The following is a 17,396-nucleotide window of genomic DNA, read 5'->3' as shown; positions in this document are numbered from 1 at the left end:
AGATATCTTCTTTTTATCCGTTTCTATCGACGATTAACGAACTCTACCTCGTGGCACGCGTCGATTATTTCTTTTTACAAGTTGTCACGATTATTTTAACGCATTGACTGCTAATTTAATTTAAACGAGCAATTAAATTCCGAACATTGATGAAATTCTGCTGATAAATCGAAATAGTAAATCGAGGAATTAAGATTTAATTGAAGGTTTTCAATAATTCGCATTATCGTGAATTACGGTGCTATGATTGTTTCTGTCGTATCAGTCAACGTGTTAAACAATCTCTGGGGCTTGTAATCGTCGAATGAATTCGCTCGCTGTTACTCGATCGATTTTTCGCTTGGGTTTACGAACGAGATGAAAGGTAATTATTTGAAAATTTATACAGTGTATGGCAAAATTCGTATCGCAACGCGTGTGCGATAAAGGCTTCCGTTAGAAAAGGAAATCGGGAAGAAAGTAGCGTCCTCCCTGCTTCCTAGCTAGTTTTCCTACCTTCGAATTCGTAACATACTTATAAATCGAAGCGTATCCTATGAATAATTCACACCGTAAAAGATTGCTACGATTAAAAGAAGATGAGTTAAGAAGCACGGGAGTCGGACTAACGAGAAGGAGAGTCGCTATCTCCCAGGGTTCTTCTTATCGGACAAGGGCATCGTTGTTCGCCGATGTACCATTTTTAAGTTTGCCGTATTCTGTATAATCGGTGCTACGAATATCAAAATTCGAGTCTTGATCAACTTATACAGTTAGCAATAATTAAAAAGAGAAATTTAAAGCTTCAAGTACTTCCAACGTATTCGCTTATTTTTTTTAGTAAGTAACATATATTCGAAATTCGTCGAGTCCCCATTTTTTTCAACTCGTTCGAAAATCGTTTCATCGTAACATTCCGACGAGTCGCGAATCGACCTCAAGAGATACACCGAGTTAATGTTATTAAACATATGCTCTTATCTTCCTGTACAGATAAAAATCGATGTAGAGATAAAAGAATTATCTTCGCTGAACGAAGGGAGCGAAAGAAGGAAAATTTGGAAGCATACATAGAAGGAGACATTTAGAGAAATGCATCTGTGCGTAGATGTACATTTTTGGAAGAATGTCGCAGCAAAATGATACGTATTTTTTGATGGAATGAAAAGGCAACGTTACACGTAGCTTATACAAGTTAGAAGAAAAAAACGAGAGTAAAAGGGAGAGCATGCATGTGCGTGTGTGAATGATGGAAGTAAGAGACAGAGGGAGGAGGAGAAGGAAGAGAGAAAATTTGATCGTCAGTGATAGTCTGGCCTTTTTCGCCACCTTTAGTCGTACCAACCGCATTTATAATAGAAGGGTAACTGTAGTCTTCGTAAAAAAAGCAAAGAACTTGTGAATGGATTTAAGTAAGAAGAAACGGTGAAAAGCTAAATGAAAAACTTAAGAATTAAGGGCAAAGTTTTCGAAAATCGAGAAAGCTGTTCAGGTACTTAAAGACAAAGAAAGATAGAGGCGAAACGAAACATTAATTAAATGCCGAAAAAAATGAAAATGTATAGAAAATGAACAAACCGCTTTACACTGGTCGTTAAGGAAGCAATTAACTTAAGAGATTTTGTATCGTATGTTTGTTAAGGCTACTGTTTTTTTCTGAATCCAAAAAATGCCCCTTACTACTACCAGTATTCGAGAGGACAATTGTGTCGCGACGCTTTAATATCTGTGAACAAGAAAAACGAGAAGAAGTAAATAATGTTGAAAAGAAAAGAAAATCACAAGGAAGCTGCAAATAAAAGAATGTAAAAGAAAGAATTTAGTACAGTAGAGAAGAACGAAAGGGACAGGAGAGAGAACGAGAGAGAGAGAGAGAGTGAGAGTGAAAGAGGACGAGAGAAAAAGAGAGAGAGAGTGAGAGAGAGGGAATGAGAGAAAGAAAGAAGAAATAAAGAATAATACGTAAAAAAAAAAAAAGGAAAAAAAGTAGGAAACGGCCGTGCACTGCAAAACGTACATTGTTTAATATACGTATTGTCGTTTAGCACAAATCAAATAAACCGATAGAGAAAGACCGATAAACGGAAAGCAAGAGTAGCCGAATAAACCGAGGACGGAGTTGTTTAAGAAAAAGAGAAAAAGTGAAACTAATAGTCACCAGAGTACAGTCATGTCCGAAGAAAAGAATAAGAAAGGAAAGATCTACTTCTCTGTATATACGTTTAAATGAATCGGTGAAGAAAACACACGAATGAAGGGAACATTTCTTTTCTAAACATTATACATATGTACTGTAATTATTAACGAACGAACAAACAGAAAAAAAGCTAATAATAAACATTAATAATACATATTTTCGAGATACACGATCAGTCTGAAGATGTTTCTTCGATGATGGCTACGATTCTATTTCAACGTGTCGTATATCTGACGTAGGATCGATGTTTACATGTGAATACACCACACACCGGCAATTTATATGTAAATATTTGACAAGCGTTAAGTATAGAAAAATGAGAAAATAAAAAACAGAAAAATAGCATGCATACGAACTGTGCAAATTTCTAATAGTTGTCTCCGTGTGATACGTACTATTATTATCATCATTATCATTATTATTATGATTATTACTATTATCGTGGTTATTACTATTATTATTAATTATTATTATTTACATTATTATTAATTATTATTATCATTTCGTTATAACTTCGATAAGCGGTATAGGTCTCGTTATTTTCCTGCGTTTTGACAACATGTATTTTGTCTTGGCTAAAAACTATTCTGATCTAATAGTAATTTACAGTATTCCGGGATGACCAGTTCGATGGATTTCACTCGGTTCATCGAAGACAGAAGTTTTCCATTCGTAGTACTGCACACGGCATTCTACTGATAAATGACAACACCATCGATAAACGAATCAACTGAATTTTATAAATGATACGATTGAAATTATTTAAATAATTTTCAAGTTAAATTACAAAACAATATCACTTTCGTTTAAAACGTACTTACAGACGAACAGACGCAGATGAAATAACGTTAACAAATTTCTGGAATGTGTGTCTCCTAGTTCCGAGTAAACGAATATATACTTTTTCAGAAAATACTGTAGACCTCTTCACGACCAAATGCCAAAATTAATGTCGACTCGCTGTACGTTATATTTCTGATTCAAGGTATCCTCGTTTTCCGTATTCAATCGAATTTCGTACGATCTAGACACGAGTCGTAAAGCGAGTAAAAAAATCGCTATTTTCATTTGCGAATATATATCGAATATTTGAAATGTTAATTCAATGATCAAATTATCTTACGTCTATTGCGGCGATTTCAAGTACAAATATTCTTTAATCAGATATTTTAACGCTAAAACTACCAAAACACAATCGACGGATTTATCATTTTTATAGAAGAGTTATTCGAATTTCAATGAATTTTTCAAGATTTTCCTTAGATTTTCATTCCGATATGTACATAATTAAATTGATCTATTCATATTCTTTTATTCGATATACGTAGATATACCGAGGCTTAGTCACGGGTATACGTTAATCATTGGTGATTCTAGTGTTAATGTATCTGCAGAATTCTTGTTTTTTTTTTAATGATTAATACCAATTATAAAATAACTGTGACAAAATAGGTATTGTTATCGCATCTTACATAATTGAACATGCTCGACTATCGTGTAGACGAATTCTTGGTTCACTTATAAATATCATCATTGTCGAATACTTATCAGTAATTAGATGCAAGACTCGGTATACCGATAATCTCGAGGTATATCCTGATACGGACGAAACTGCTAATACAGAAAAAAGTGAAAAAGAGTCGATTCTATTCAGAGTTGCTAAAAGCTATCATTAAGTGTTTTCGTATTTGAAAATCTATCACGAAAAAACAAAATTAGAAATGTTAATAAGAAACAACTGATGTTGTAATCGCTTGATCTCGTTAACTTTTGTCACATAAATAAAAGAAGAGAAAAAAAGACGAAAAAAATAAGAATACTCCGTGGATATGACTGTACAGCGCATTAATTTGTCCGGAGGTACATATATCGAGAATCCTTTTTCAAATTGGGGTATTAAGGATTACATATTGTACATAAACAAGACATATTTTCTATATAAGGGACGTCGCTCGGTAAAGCCGATGGCTCGAAAAATATTGCAATATTACGATAATTCTTTTAAGCGGTAGGATAGCCTTTAATCGTTTTATGTAATGTAATGATAGAAGAGGGTCTGACAGAATAAAAGTGAAAGTTCTGTATTTAAAAATGTTCCCAAGGTGTACGTTTATTTATTTCGTTATTTATCGTACGCTGAATTTTTTTTATATAAATATATTTTCCTTTTTCACAAAAGTTAAATAACGATACTAAATTGAAGTATCAAGCAATACATTATTTTATTTAAATCCTTTGTATAATCGTATCAACATACACACGTACAACTTTTCTATGACATACATCAAGTGTCGCTCTCCGAGTCTTTCTGCTGATTTTCTACCTCCTGAAATAAAAACAATAGAGTTAATTCGATATAATAATTCCACGTTATTGGAATCGAAGAAGACGAATGATGCGCTTACTCGTTGAATAATGTCTAATAAGGTGGAACTTTCGTTAGAATTAAAAAAATCATTTATTTCTTGTGGAATACAAAAATGATTTGAAGCTTTCGGTTGTATACCAACTTCTTCGCCAATAAATCGAAATTCTGGTGTATGTTTTATTTGATTTTGTAATTCATCGTATGTAAAAAGGGTTCCTTTGGTAGCAGACTCATCTAATGGACCAAAGTCAACTATTTTTACCTTCTCCTTTTTAAAACGAATAACATCGAATGAATCTATAATAAAAAAAATTCATATGTTTAATCGTTCGTCACGATTGAAATAAGATTGTTCAATTACTCACAGTGATTCAATGGAAATCTGCCTTTAATACGTTCCATAAACAAACTTTTGATATCTGTCTGAATGTTATACTTTTCTGAATCATTGTAGGTATAGTACTGCGATATATCTCGTTGGCTAATTCCTATACAAAATTCAACTACTAATTTAATTGAATAAATAAATTACAACTACATACAGTAAGATAGTTCAACAAAAATTTGCTACCTATTAGTTCATTGTCTACTACGAAGCATCGAAATTCTGTACAAGGATTAATATCCTGCCATTTCTTTATTACTAGACACGGTGTCAATGAATTTTCGCAATTTGAATAACACTTAACATTACTCAAATCTTTTGCGATTCTGTCTGAACTTTTTAACAGTAAATATACTTCTTCTAATGTTTTGCATTTGAGAGTTTTGGTCGGAGCAACCCAAGTTGCATCCTAGAAGTAAATATTGAAAAGTTTAAATATCTGTTGTTGGAATAAAAATTAACAAAAATTATTTACCAAAGGTGAACTCCAATTACTTTTAATGAAAACTGCATTATATTCGTCTATCGTATCTTGAATTCTTTTACTAAATTCTGGGAATGTTGGTTGAAAATCTAGAGAGTGCTAAGAAAAATAATAATTTAAACTTCATGTGTATAAAACAATATTTTAAAATTAATGTTTATGCGTGTATCAAAATTACCTGTTCGTCTTCTATTGGAGATCCATCCAACCACTCAGTGTTTTGCAACGCAGAATTTGTTGCTTCTACAGGTAGTATAAATGCATCATGTTCCAAGTACGTAAGTACTTCTTCAGGAATATTAAAAATAGTAGCATTTAAAGAATCTTTACGAAATTGAGGATACCATGATGCAAAAGAACATTCGGGTTTTAAATTATTCACCATGATGATTAATAAATATTTATATAAACAAAATCACATTTCTCTGCATATGAATTAAATTTATAAATCGTAATTCGTGTATTACAAAAATATTATTAATAATGATTAATAAATATTACTAAACTTTATAATTAATAACATTAATAACAGTGCAATTGTTACTTTTTATAATAACATATCCGAAATTTCCAACCTGTTCAGTAAATTGAATATGAATTCTGAAATGCAAAAGATGTCAAACGAATATGTAAATATGCAGACAACAAAGTAGATATAGTATATTAATTGACTACAGATATAACAAGACTAAATATACCTTTGTCCTACCTTTGAACACCCCCTTATGTAAATTCGATGCAGAGCCATCTAGCAGCGATACGCGGAATTTTCATTAAATGTCATTCACATTAGGCTATTGTGACCGCTACTTGCTTAATCTGAACGCACCCTTATGTAGGTTCGGCGCAGCGCCATCTATCAGTGGTGAGCTGAACTACAATGGGGCCCGTTAGTTCAGTCGTTTGTTGTTAGATGACGCAGCTATCGACATTTTTTTTTGCGGTTTTTTTAAAAGATTGTTTCTCTTTTTCTTGATGTATTTATATGCGAATCATTTTCAATCATTCCTACACCCTATGGTGATCATCACGGTCATCGGTCAAGATGAGTTCTGTTATCAAAGTCGTCGATCAAGAAGAATATTTGTACTTGTGAACAAATAATTAATTTTTAAAGCTATCGTCGTTTAATTGTATTCAATTTTATTTAAAAAACAAAATCGTTCGCTATTCATTCTGTAATCAAACCTTAATTCAAGAACACGTGTTAAAATCAAATTCAGAATCAAGTCCAATAAAATCAATTATTTTGCAAAGTTATTAATTTATTGATTATTAAAATATAAGAAGACAATTCCTATGTAAACGGTACAAACGGAGTGTAGTTCACCCTGTTCGCCGGACAGATGACGCCACTTGTATATATAATGGCAACTGTAGAGAAATGACCTGATATACCCACTTGTACACACGTATATGAACGTGAATATATATATATATATGTTCTTATATAAATACAGACTTATTTCATCAATTGTATTTTTTGTATTTCTGAGAGATATATGTGTACTGTAGTGCTCGTACAATGTAAAAATTTCTTTGTAAAAGCTGATTTTATGTAAATTGGTGCACTTAGTTCTAGATACAGTTACCACAATTATAATAATGAATATATAACGTTAATAATTAACCTATCGATAATTCCTATTAAGTTTTATGGAGTTTGTAACGTGAAATTGTTTGAAAATGATATAAAATATCATTTTAGAAAAAGCTTATTGAAGGGAAATGAGTAAGATGTAAATGATGCATTGCTTTACGTGTAACTTATGAAATTTGTCAACATTGATATTTTTAAACGTCTAAGATACATCGCGGTTACATAAAACATTCCATTTAAAATACGTGTTCCAGTCATTATCGTCATATTTCGCTAATAATATGGGTAAGAGGGTGAAGTTCATTACGGTATTTTGTAAAGAAATGTATTACATTATTCGATAAAAGTTTAGTTGTACTTGCTATTGATGAATCTCTATTTTAAGTGATGGCAGGGAACGATAACACCTCTGGATCTTTAGCAGAAGATTCACTGTCTACAAGATTACAATGGCTTCGTCAACGCCGAGAAGCATTACAAGAAAAGTTAGCTCAAAAAAATACGGAACTGAAAAATCTGTGTGTAGAGGAAGCCGAATTAACTGGTGTCTTACCACCAGAGATTCCATTAGAACCTGGAGAAAGTCCACCACTATTTCGTAAAAGAGTTGGAACCGCATTTACATACCCACAAAATTTAATTAATAAGCTAAAGACAAATGAAGTCGTATGTTTTTAACAAATTAATACTTAGATCAAAATGAATAGTTAAAATTAATTTATTTATATAGATAGGTGGAAATTAAATACACAAAATTTGTTATGTTCATCTTTGTAGGAAGAATCTGCTCTAGAATTAGAACGACAAGTTCAGATTGGTATAGTGGAAGCTGCATTAGGGATTGTAAATGATCCTAGAGAAAGTAAAGCAGTTCGTCGTAAGCATAGACTTATCTATCAACAGAGTCAACGTAGACTTCAAGAATTAGAAGCACGACTGAATTTTATAAGACAGAGTCGTAGTAAAACACATAATTCAACACAATCTCAACACTCCAGCATTTGTAATACCCAATCATATTTGCATACCAATGTAAAGCATAGAACAAAAAAACCTCGTCCACCGCTAGATAACACAGGTATAATATTAAGATATTACATGCTTCAACAATAAAAAATGATGTTTTTTTAATTTGACGTTAAATCATATGCCTTTTTTCATAGTAAATGACATGAATATGAAGGTAACAAGAGGATTGCTTCAGGAAGGTGGCATAAGCTTAAGTCCAGTAGGATCAGAAGACAAATGCAACACTTATCCTGGTCATGGATATGATGATCAATCGTTGATATCTAATACTTATAATCATAATCATATTAGTGCTTATTGCTCTACATTCTCTGATCAGAGGCAAAATATTAAAATAATAGAACATGACCACAATGATAATCAAAATGTTTACATATTACCTGACCAATATCGTACACGAACGTATTCGCATGGAAGCGGTGGTTCACGAAATCAAAATCATTATCAGGATAATGAGCGAATATATCGTCCTGTACCAAATACATATACTGAAAATGAACGACAATTACGATATCGTCAGTTTCAACAACAGCAGCTACAAGATCATGTACATAATTATCAGCAGTATTCTGATTATAAACATTTGGATAATGATGTTCAACGAAGATCGAGTCAAGAATATTACGAAAGAGATTTTCGCACATTACATCATGCACATCTACCAGAATTTCCGGTATATCATAAAAATAATTCTCAATTACAATCTTTACTTAGACGAGATCGTGATTCTAGTGGAAATAAAAATGTACGATACATAGATTTACCTAGTGAGCCACAACTACCTTCGGGTTATTGGATGCGATGCGATGATGAAATTGTTTGGTGCCCTGATGAACAATCTGCTTCAGATAGATTCGGTAGTCTAGATCGAAGGAAACGTAATGCTGTACAACATACTAACAGTATTGGAACTGATATCCAACCCCGATATCGTACAGTATCTGTAGGATGCACTAAAAATTCTCCTTATATCGTATCTCATCAAAATGCCTCTGTTCATTTGCTTCCTTTGTCAGAGCAACCGTCAACGAACAAGATGTTGCTTCGCACACAATCTTTGGGCAGCGTAGAAAAATGGCACCCAAATCATTTACATGAATTGCCCGATAGTAAGGATGCAACAGATAATGTTAGTCGCAAAGGAAAAGAAAAAGAATGGTATGAAACTTCCTTAGATTCGCGTACAAGTCCAGGATTAGATACTAATTTAATATCATCGCATAAGAACATTCACTATCCATCTGCTCTTCCTGTATGTTCTAAAACATCTATGAGCAACAACAGTGACGATGGAAGAAATAATTATGTACCTACAATTAATCACCGTAAAACTGATATATTAATTACTGAAAATGATCAGCATTTACAACCATTGTCGCCCCGTTATGAATCAACGCGGAAGAAAGTGCTTGAAATTCCAGCCGAATCAAAACCACTTCAAGAAACAAGCGAAGAAGCCATAATATTGGGATCAGCTCAGAATTGTACAATTGTTCAAGCGGGAAAATATCAACCATATAGAGAAGTTACAAAACCTTTTGAAATGTCAGATTTTTATAAATATTCTACTAAATTCCGCAAAAGAAACGAGATGAATGGACAGAATGCTTCGAATGAAACTCAAGATGATTCTCGGGAAACAAATGATCCAGAACTTGATGCTTCAAATATCATGCATAATGGATCAGTTGCTGGTTCAGTTCAAAAAAGAATTTATCAGCCTGTTCAACGAATGACATGTCAGCCTTATCTTGCGTCATTGAGATAATTTTTTATTCGTTTATAGATGATGGCAAATTTAAACAAGTAGAGTGAGCCAGGTCGGATAGGCTGGACCTGTCTAAAAAAAATATTTATAATGTATTTTTTCATTTGTAATAGACTGAAATATGATATACTAATAGAAGTAATTTCTATTATAGCAGTTGACATGATGAAAAGAATATTGTAATATGATCGTAAGAAATTGCTTTCCTCTTACTTCTTGGTCTTCTTAACAAAATGATTAATTCAGTATTACTAAATAGTTTCAGTACTTCTGTGGTTAAAGAAACGTGTGCTCTTATACACATTAAGTAAAATGTTGCAACTTTTAGAAAATTTAATTGGGTGATAATTGTGAACATTGCTTAAATATCAATTTAGCGTTGAAATTTTACTAGTGCCTTATTCTGACACAAAATTGTTATTAAACTTATACAAAAATATTTATCAACTTAATGTAAATGAACAGTAGATATATAAGAAATTAATTATTAAAAATATGACATTGCAGGAGTAACTTGGAATTTCTTTTTAATCCAAGCTGCTTAAGCTTTGTATATATTATATAGTCATGGCCTGATAGAATATGTAGCAGAATATATCAAAGTGATTGTATTTTATTTAACTAATTGCTTTGATTCGTATTATAGAAAATGGATATTTTTATAACTGATTTTATAGAATATTTATAGAATAGATTGCTTTTAAAATAACGTACAGAATTGAAAGCACATTTGAAACGAAAAAATGGAGTTGCTAAAATTACAAAACATATATTGATTAAATAGTAATAGTATGGAATATTTCTTTAGATCATATATTTTAATATATTGTATATTCATGGAAATAGTTTTTTTACTATTTTGTACTATCTGAAGTAGTAGATCATAAGGATATGTTAACTTCCATTAATTTCAACATCTTTGGCTTTGAACGCCAAAGATTCGAATGATGTTTTGTGATGATTTGGTTAAAAATGTGTTGTATTTATTTAAATAGAATTTATGTTTCGAACAGTATAATGAAATTATATTTAGTTCTATGATATGTTCATGAATGTACATTCATCTTAATTTCACTAATTTTATTTTAAGCTGAACATCCATTTCGATTAAACTTTATTTTCAAGAACTAGAAGTAATGTATATTAAAGTTAATGATTAATTTATACTTTATGTCAACCCTATGAACTTATAACAAAAATAAATGATTCACGCTTTAGTTAATGCCTATTATTAAATATGTTCTCTTTTATAACGTTACAATGTAAAACGTTAAAACTAAATAAATGTTCGATTTAATCCATTGAGTAATAAATTATTCACATCACTTAATTTTATCTTTGCCATCATATTAATATTTCTATTATAAAATAAATGAATTTTACGTTTTATTAATAAAAACACATTTTTATATTAAAAAACTGATATTTTTCTTTTACTATGAGATGTTAATAAAAAAAATTTTTTAATTTTATATTTATGCTATTATGGAATCATAACAAAAAATCATATTGTCATTATCAATAGCACCTAATGTTTCCAATTAAATTGTTAGTTACATGTAATCTTTTAAAACTATGATCTATATAATATATTTGTTTTGATAAACTATGCAATAGCAAGAATTATAATACAATAAAAACAAAACTATTACACAATATATTTTATATAATTGTTTTATGAATTGTTAAGATCCATTACATCCTACCAATAAATATTTAAAACAGTTATATTTTTTACAATTAACAAATACTTATAAAAATTTGTTAAGCTCCGAGTCTCATATTTATTGACTTATTTTACTATAAAAATTGATTTATTATCTCTTGTTCAGAGAAAGATTCAAATTTGAATACGTATTTGTGGAGTAGATAAGATGAAAAATGTATTTATATCTATTGTTCATGTAACAATATTAAAATGGAAATTAAATCTTGAATTATAATAAACGTAGTAAACGTCCAATCTAAAATATTAATTAATATGGTAGGAAGCAATGGTCAAAATCAGTTACATTTAAAACGCGTATTATACATCTAATATTGATTAAGCAATTTTATCGTAAAATTTTATATATAATTCAATCACTCACAAATTATATAAAAGTTCTAATGTTATATAGACATATAGTGCAATTGCAAATACATGTATATACGCGAAATTTGTTTCATGAACAAATTATTTCATTTTATATTTTACAACTGCACTTCACAAAATAAACTAATATTGGACTTGGTCAGATCCATTGGCACTCTATATCTATATTGTTTTTGTAAGATCCAAAATAAACAGTATGATTTTAAATTCATAATATATAGCCCATAATATTATTATTATCTGTATTGTTAACATATGAATATAGTAATTCTTTTTTTCAATATTTACTCATTAATGATTAACTATTACAACAAAATCCAGAAAGTATTCACGCAATAAAAAATAATGCTTAACGTAGTTTTAATATTTTCATAAACAGCGTTAACAATAACAACAAAAATTTAATTGTTATTCTCCATAAAATTAACAGCACAGGAATCGTATAAGAAATATAAACAATTCGTACACTATGCTATGGAAGAGTTATCTACTAAAAAATCATACTACATCATTTGTAATGACGAACAACATAATTATAATGTTCACTAAAAACGACACTGATGAGTCTCCAATAAAAATGCATATCTTATAACTATGAATCATAGTAAATGAATTTTACATACATAAAATATTTCGAAACGATTTAAGAATATAATACTTGTCTATAGCAACTTCTTAAACAACTTAGAAAACTGCTTCTATAAAATGGCTTATCCAACAACAAAAAGATTGTTATATTCTTTGGCCTTTATTTTTGCTTAAAAAGCTGATTGCCTTTATTCTTCGATAAATTATTTATTACATTTATAGAACCATACAGTTCATTGAAAAAAAGGAAGATACCTATGAAATATTCAAATTTAATAAATAATGAATCATAGATAAAATAATAAAGTTTTCAAATAGCTTTGAATTCATGTATCATTTAGAAAATAATTTTTATTTGCTTTTTCCTTTAAATCTGGAATCAGTTTGTGCATATTCGCCAAAAATCGTTTCCTCTTATTACATTTAACAGTATACACATTCAACCAAATTTTCATATTACTACACAGACACACACTTACTTACGGTACATTCGATTTGCGCAATTTATCACGGATATCTTAAAACTATTAATTAAACATTAACGCTATACAGTTGAATAATTTAAAGAAATTTGTTAGATGTTCACAGTGATATATAACAGGAGGTAGGACAATTAATTGTGTATCATAAATAATCAAATATATATAAAGTACCAATTATTGTAAATAACAAATTTGTATTTATTCATTATCTCTTATAACGTGTAAGCTAATTTCTTGCTTTCTATAAAACTTGTATTCCTTAAGTGCAGTAAGAAATGAATGTAATAAAACCTGATATTGGTTTTCTTTGCATAGAGTAAGTACCAAACTGAAGTTAAAATTACTTCTAAAACACTAAACGTATATTGTAAAAAGAAATAATAAATTAATATTGTTTTAACTTTATTTACCGATTTCTTAATCAAATGTTAAGTTTCGAGCCAAGAACTAACAGGGATATAATAATGTTTACAAAACTATGATATTTGAAAGATTAAATTATAATAGTACACTTGCTTCATTTGACAAAGAAGTGAATCAAATTTATTTTTTAAAATGTATGAAGTAATTATTATTAGTGTACTATACTAACAATTAATTTTCTTCATTAAAAAGAAAAAAAAAAATAGCCCAATGATCAGACAGCAGTAGAAATAATATTGTGTACGTTTATATTGAAAAAATAGTACTATAAATGTTGGTCTATATACTATTAACTGAATTTGGAGTGCAAATAATTTGATATACATTTCGTACGACTGAGTATTAGTTACAATAATAGTGGTTAAAATATATGAAAAGAACCCATTATAAAGTGACAATATATTATTAAAAAACTTGTCATCATACATGCGACTCTAACCTCCCTGTTATCGTTACTGTTACTGTTATTATCACTTTGATGTAATTTACATAAATTTCATGTAAATAACACCAAACAAAGTACGTAGGTATTTGTATTAATTTAGCCCAGATATTTCGAAATTATTATGATTTACAAAATTCGTAAACTACTTGTCTATTCAGCCACTGAACCACATATAAATGGTAAATGGAATAGATAATACAGTTAACAGCAACAGCAGCAAAAAAGAATATTGAGTTAACAAAAAATTTAAATCATTCCACACTAAAATTCATATTCAGACCATTCTGATTCTTCAGAATCTGATGAAAAAGGTAGAATATCTTCAATATTTCCACCATATAGCCAACGGTTATCTCTCTCTTCAAAAAAGTCCCACAAGATTAATTGCTGTAAAAATCATTATAGTGTTTTTGTTTATCCATGGAATAGATGCAATATGAATAATAAATAAATAAAGAGTTACAAAACATCATAATCTCATTAAATTTCAAACTTACATGTATAATATCAATATCTGCATCAGTATTACGTCGTTGACGAACAGGTGGACCAACGTCTGTTTTAGTGCCATCAGGAAGTGCATGGAGATAAAAGCATTTATTGCCAAATGGACATTTACCACGTCCTTTATTGAAATACTTACAATCTTTGATACTGTAATAAATAAATAGTGTAACATATAATCAAATATTATTATTGTATATATTTTCTTACCTCAGTGCATATTTGTAGTCCATTATTAATTTTTCTTTCTCTTCTTTTGTATCTACCCAATACATACTTGGACATACAAAGTCTGAGGTGACCCGACATTCTGGACAAGCTCTTATAATTTTATTGTCAAATTGTTTAGCTTGTCTCCACTTTCTAATACAACTTAAACAGAAACAATGATTACAGTTTGGTAAAATTCCGAATCTCTGTTCTCCAGATGTTTTTTCCATTATAACTTCAAAGCAAACTCCACAAGATTTGTCTTTGCTACGCTGAATAGCAAATGAAAGTTCCATATCTACTTCATGTTGTTTAACACATGCCTAAAATATAAATTTCAGTAATAAATACAAATCTTGAATTATATTAATGTAAAAAGTAATGTAATATATATATATATATATATATATATAATTACATTTGTATGTTTTTTTCTAAGTTCTTCATTATTTGGATGAAGTGCAGCACGATTACATAGTTCACAAATATCTCCATGCAAATATGTACAATTACGTTTCCTACAAATTCCAGTTGCCTCTGCATATGGACATAAAGGTTCTAAGGATGGATTGGATGCTTGACCAGATGGATTCAAAGCTTGAGCATAGGATAATGGCAGTGAAGAACTCGCAGATGTTTCTAAAGTATTAGAAGCTTCATCTGCTGAAGATGAACCAGCTACAGACGAAGGCACAAATTCTGGGGCTTTCACCCATTCTTCGGCTGCATGAGCATTTTCTTTGCTAGAAAAGCATTAATATAATTTAATACATTACATTTTTTATCAATATAATGATTATGTACATAAATATATATATATATATATATACATATAATCGCATATTTTTATATACCATATTACAATGTACTATGTGATATGCAAATGGTATTACAACTTAAATCTTGCTGTACTATAATGTCATCTGACGACAACATACACATTCTTTATTGTTGTCGAAGCTGATGTGTTTGAAGTCTGTTGTCCAGATGAAGAATTTTCTACCGAATTTGCATTTACCAAATTATTATCATCAATTTCAGGATTATGACGAAAATGGCACTGGTTCCCAAATTTACAAACACCATGTTTAAAGAAACGACATACACTGCTAAAAGATGGAACAGAAGAAATTACTGTTTCATTGGTATTCCCATCATTTCCAATCTCTTGAGTATGACGATATCTGCAATTACTCCCTTCACGGCATATACCATTTTTGAAATAACTGCAATAAAAAAAGAAGTTAGAAGAAAGAATATCATTATTTGTTAAAAAATATATGTCTTTCTTATTACTATACAATCCCTATACAATGTATCACTATATGAACTTATCACTATACATTCAAAATTATCTTTAACTGTTTATTTTCACATTATATTGGTTTACATTTTATTACAGCACCCAAAAAAAAGTAACATTAAATTATTTAGTATTTAATATTCACAAATGCGTACACAATAATAAATATCATAAACATTATATTAATTTGATATAACCAATTATATTGCAAGAATTTAAAGAATACATAACTATTTATAAAAAATAAACTAATAAATGAATTATTAACGTATACAAAATTCTTTTGATCGATAAATAAGTATAATATACTGACAAATCAATAAAATTAGTAAATAAAACAAAAATATATTAAGAAAAAAAAAGTAAAAGCAACTTGGAAAATATCAATATTTACATGGTTCAACTTGTTGACATGTTATAGTACATCCGTATATATAAAGAAATATATGCTGTTATTTTGTGATTTATGTATTACCAGCGAAAACTGTTAAAAAGCGGTAACAGGTCAATTTCTTACCGGCAAACAACGCTCTGTGTCCAATTGTCGGCCATTTTCTAAAGCTTCCACTTTAACAATAATCGACAACGCGTCCTCACAGGATCGCGTGAGATCTTTTTATACAAAGCAATATGAAATATAGTATGAACTTATCGAAATAAATCTGTCTTCAAGGCTGAAATATATTTCATACTATATCCTTAATTTTATTTAACGACTTATTCACAGTTTCTTCAAAATCATATAAAAAAAACACCTCGTACACATCAATTTCCTTTTTTTTTTTCGGTTTTTTTTATTATTTCCTTTTTTATTTGTATTATTTCTTCGCGTTTTCTTGTTAAATTTAGTAATCTGTATATGTATACTCTCCGTTGTTGTTCACTATCGATAAATATTTAACGTGTACTGTAACTCATCGATTCTGCATGAGAGTACACATATACGTCACGATCAGTCACGATTAAACTAACAACAGGCAAATTCACATTTGACCGTTATAATACATAAGTTAGAGCATGCGCTAATAAGATTCATCCGTTCAAAAAATTTTTAAGATCCAGATATGCGAAGGAAATCTTTTTTACATTAATCACAATATAAATGAAAAAGATTGTACCAATTGTAATAATTTAATATAATACTTTATATTAATTTTTATTTTTATAAGAATATAGGTATCATATTTATTAATGTTACAAAACTCAATTATTAAAAAGATCATTATTCATTGATAAACGCCTGTTATATATATTTCAATGAATTAACATGAATATAAGGTTTTGTTAAAGACTATATTACTTTTAATTATCCAATACCTATAAGTTTATTTTATAAAATCATAAAAGTATGTTTTTATGTCGTTGCTTTAATAAGCGGACATCGAAGTAATAGAGGATACGAATAAATTGTATTGTGAAGCTAACTATCATATGGCAAATGTTATTATAATTATCCCAATTTATCTTAATATATTTTCTCTTACGTGGTTAAAAATACCGAAGAACAAAAGAATAATAATATAATTATGAGAACGC

At 29.5% G+C, this 17,396-nt stretch overlaps 3 protein-coding genes across 4 annotated transcripts; 1 reads left to right on the top strand and 2 right to left on the bottom strand.

Moving 5' to 3' along the window:
- Window positions 1-4,373: 4,373 nt before the first annotated feature.
- LOC100881921 (translation initiation factor eIF2 assembly protein) lies at window positions 4,374-6,098 on the bottom strand. 2 transcript variants are annotated; one of them, XM_012281108.2, is made up of 6 exons: window positions 5,592-6,098; window positions 5,405-5,512; window positions 5,116-5,338; window positions 4,910-5,047; window positions 4,582-4,841; window positions 4,374-4,502 (listed from the first exon to the last, which is right to left on the bottom strand). In XM_012281108.2, exons 1-6 carry the CDS (start codon window positions 5,796-5,798, stop codon window positions 4,461-4,463), a joined length of 978 nt encoding a protein of 325 aa, XP_012136498.1. In that variant the 5' UTR covers window positions 5,799-6,098; the 3' UTR covers window positions 4,374-4,460. The 2 variants fall into 2 exon arrangements, with proteins under 2 accessions (XP_012136498.1, XP_003701549.2); XM_003701501.3 differs by having other exon boundaries at window positions 4,910-5,032; window positions 5,592-6,088.
- A 693-nt stretch (window positions 6,099-6,791) lies between these two features.
- sstn (stepping stone) lies at window positions 6,792-13,380 on the top strand. Its single transcript, XM_003701395.3, has 4 exons — window positions 6,792-7,298; window positions 7,399-7,679; window positions 7,791-8,091; window positions 8,177-13,380. The coding sequence occupies exons 1-4, from the start codon at window positions 7,295-7,297 to the stop codon at window positions 9,808-9,810; spliced, it is 2,220 nt and encodes a 739-aa protein (XP_003701443.2). The 5' UTR covers window positions 6,792-7,294; the 3' UTR covers window positions 9,811-13,380.
- LOC100879106 (putative E3 ubiquitin-protein ligase makorin-1) lies at window positions 12,827-16,852 on the bottom strand. The gene is made up of 6 exons (XM_003701396.3): window positions 16,378-16,852; window positions 15,496-15,783; window positions 14,976-15,300; window positions 14,558-14,880; window positions 14,341-14,497; window positions 12,827-14,230 (listed from the first exon to the last, which is right to left on the bottom strand). Exons 1-6 carry the CDS (start codon window positions 16,410-16,412, stop codon window positions 14,105-14,107), a joined length of 1,254 nt encoding a protein of 417 aa, XP_003701444.1. The 5' UTR covers window positions 16,413-16,852; the 3' UTR covers window positions 12,827-14,104.
- Between the last annotated feature and the right edge of the window lie 544 nt (window positions 16,853-17,396).

This window comes from Megachile rotundata, chromosome 12 (genome assembly GCF_050947335.1).
Source record: "Megachile rotundata isolate GNS110a chromosome 12, iyMegRotu1, whole genome shotgun sequence".
Taxonomy (NCBI): domain Eukaryota; kingdom Metazoa; phylum Arthropoda; class Insecta; order Hymenoptera; family Megachilidae; genus Megachile; species Megachile rotundata.
The sequence above is the reverse complement of the archived record's forward strand: the minus strand, read 5'-3'. Positions and strand labels throughout refer to the sequence as shown.

Bases quoted from the DNA above. Each gene is read 5' to 3' on its own strand.
- sstn (XM_003701395.3), top strand. The intron at 7,680-7,790 runs GTATGTTTTTAA...TCATCTTTGTAG, and splicing joins AGCTAAAGACAAATGAAGTC to GAAGAATCTGCTCTAGAATT. The intron at 8,092-8,176 runs GTATAATATTAA...CTTTTTTCATAG, and splicing joins TCCACCGCTAGATAACACAG to TAAATGACATGAATATGAAG.
- LOC100879106 (XM_003701396.3), bottom strand. From the start codon at position 16,412: ATGGCCGACAATTGGACACAGAGCGTTGTTTGCCG. The intron at 15,784-16,377 runs GTAAGAAATTGA...TTTTTATTGCAG, and splicing joins ACACAGAGCGTTGTTTGCCG to TTATTTCAAAAATGGTATAT. The intron at 14,231-14,340 runs GTAAGTTTGAAA...TGATTTTTACAG, and splicing joins CAGATATTGATATTATACAT to CAATTAATCTTGTGGGACTT.
- LOC100881921 (XM_012281108.2), bottom strand. From the start codon at position 5,798: ATGGTGAATAATTTAAAACCCGAATGTTCTTTTGCATCATGGTATCCT. The intron at 5,339-5,404 runs GTAAATAATTTT...ATTTACTTCTAG, and splicing joins GTAATTGGAGTTCACCTTTG to GATGCAACTTGGGTTGCTCC. The intron at 4,842-4,909 runs GTGAGTAATTGA...TTTTTATTATAG, and splicing joins CAGATTTCCATTGAATCACT to ATTCATTCGATGTTATTCGT.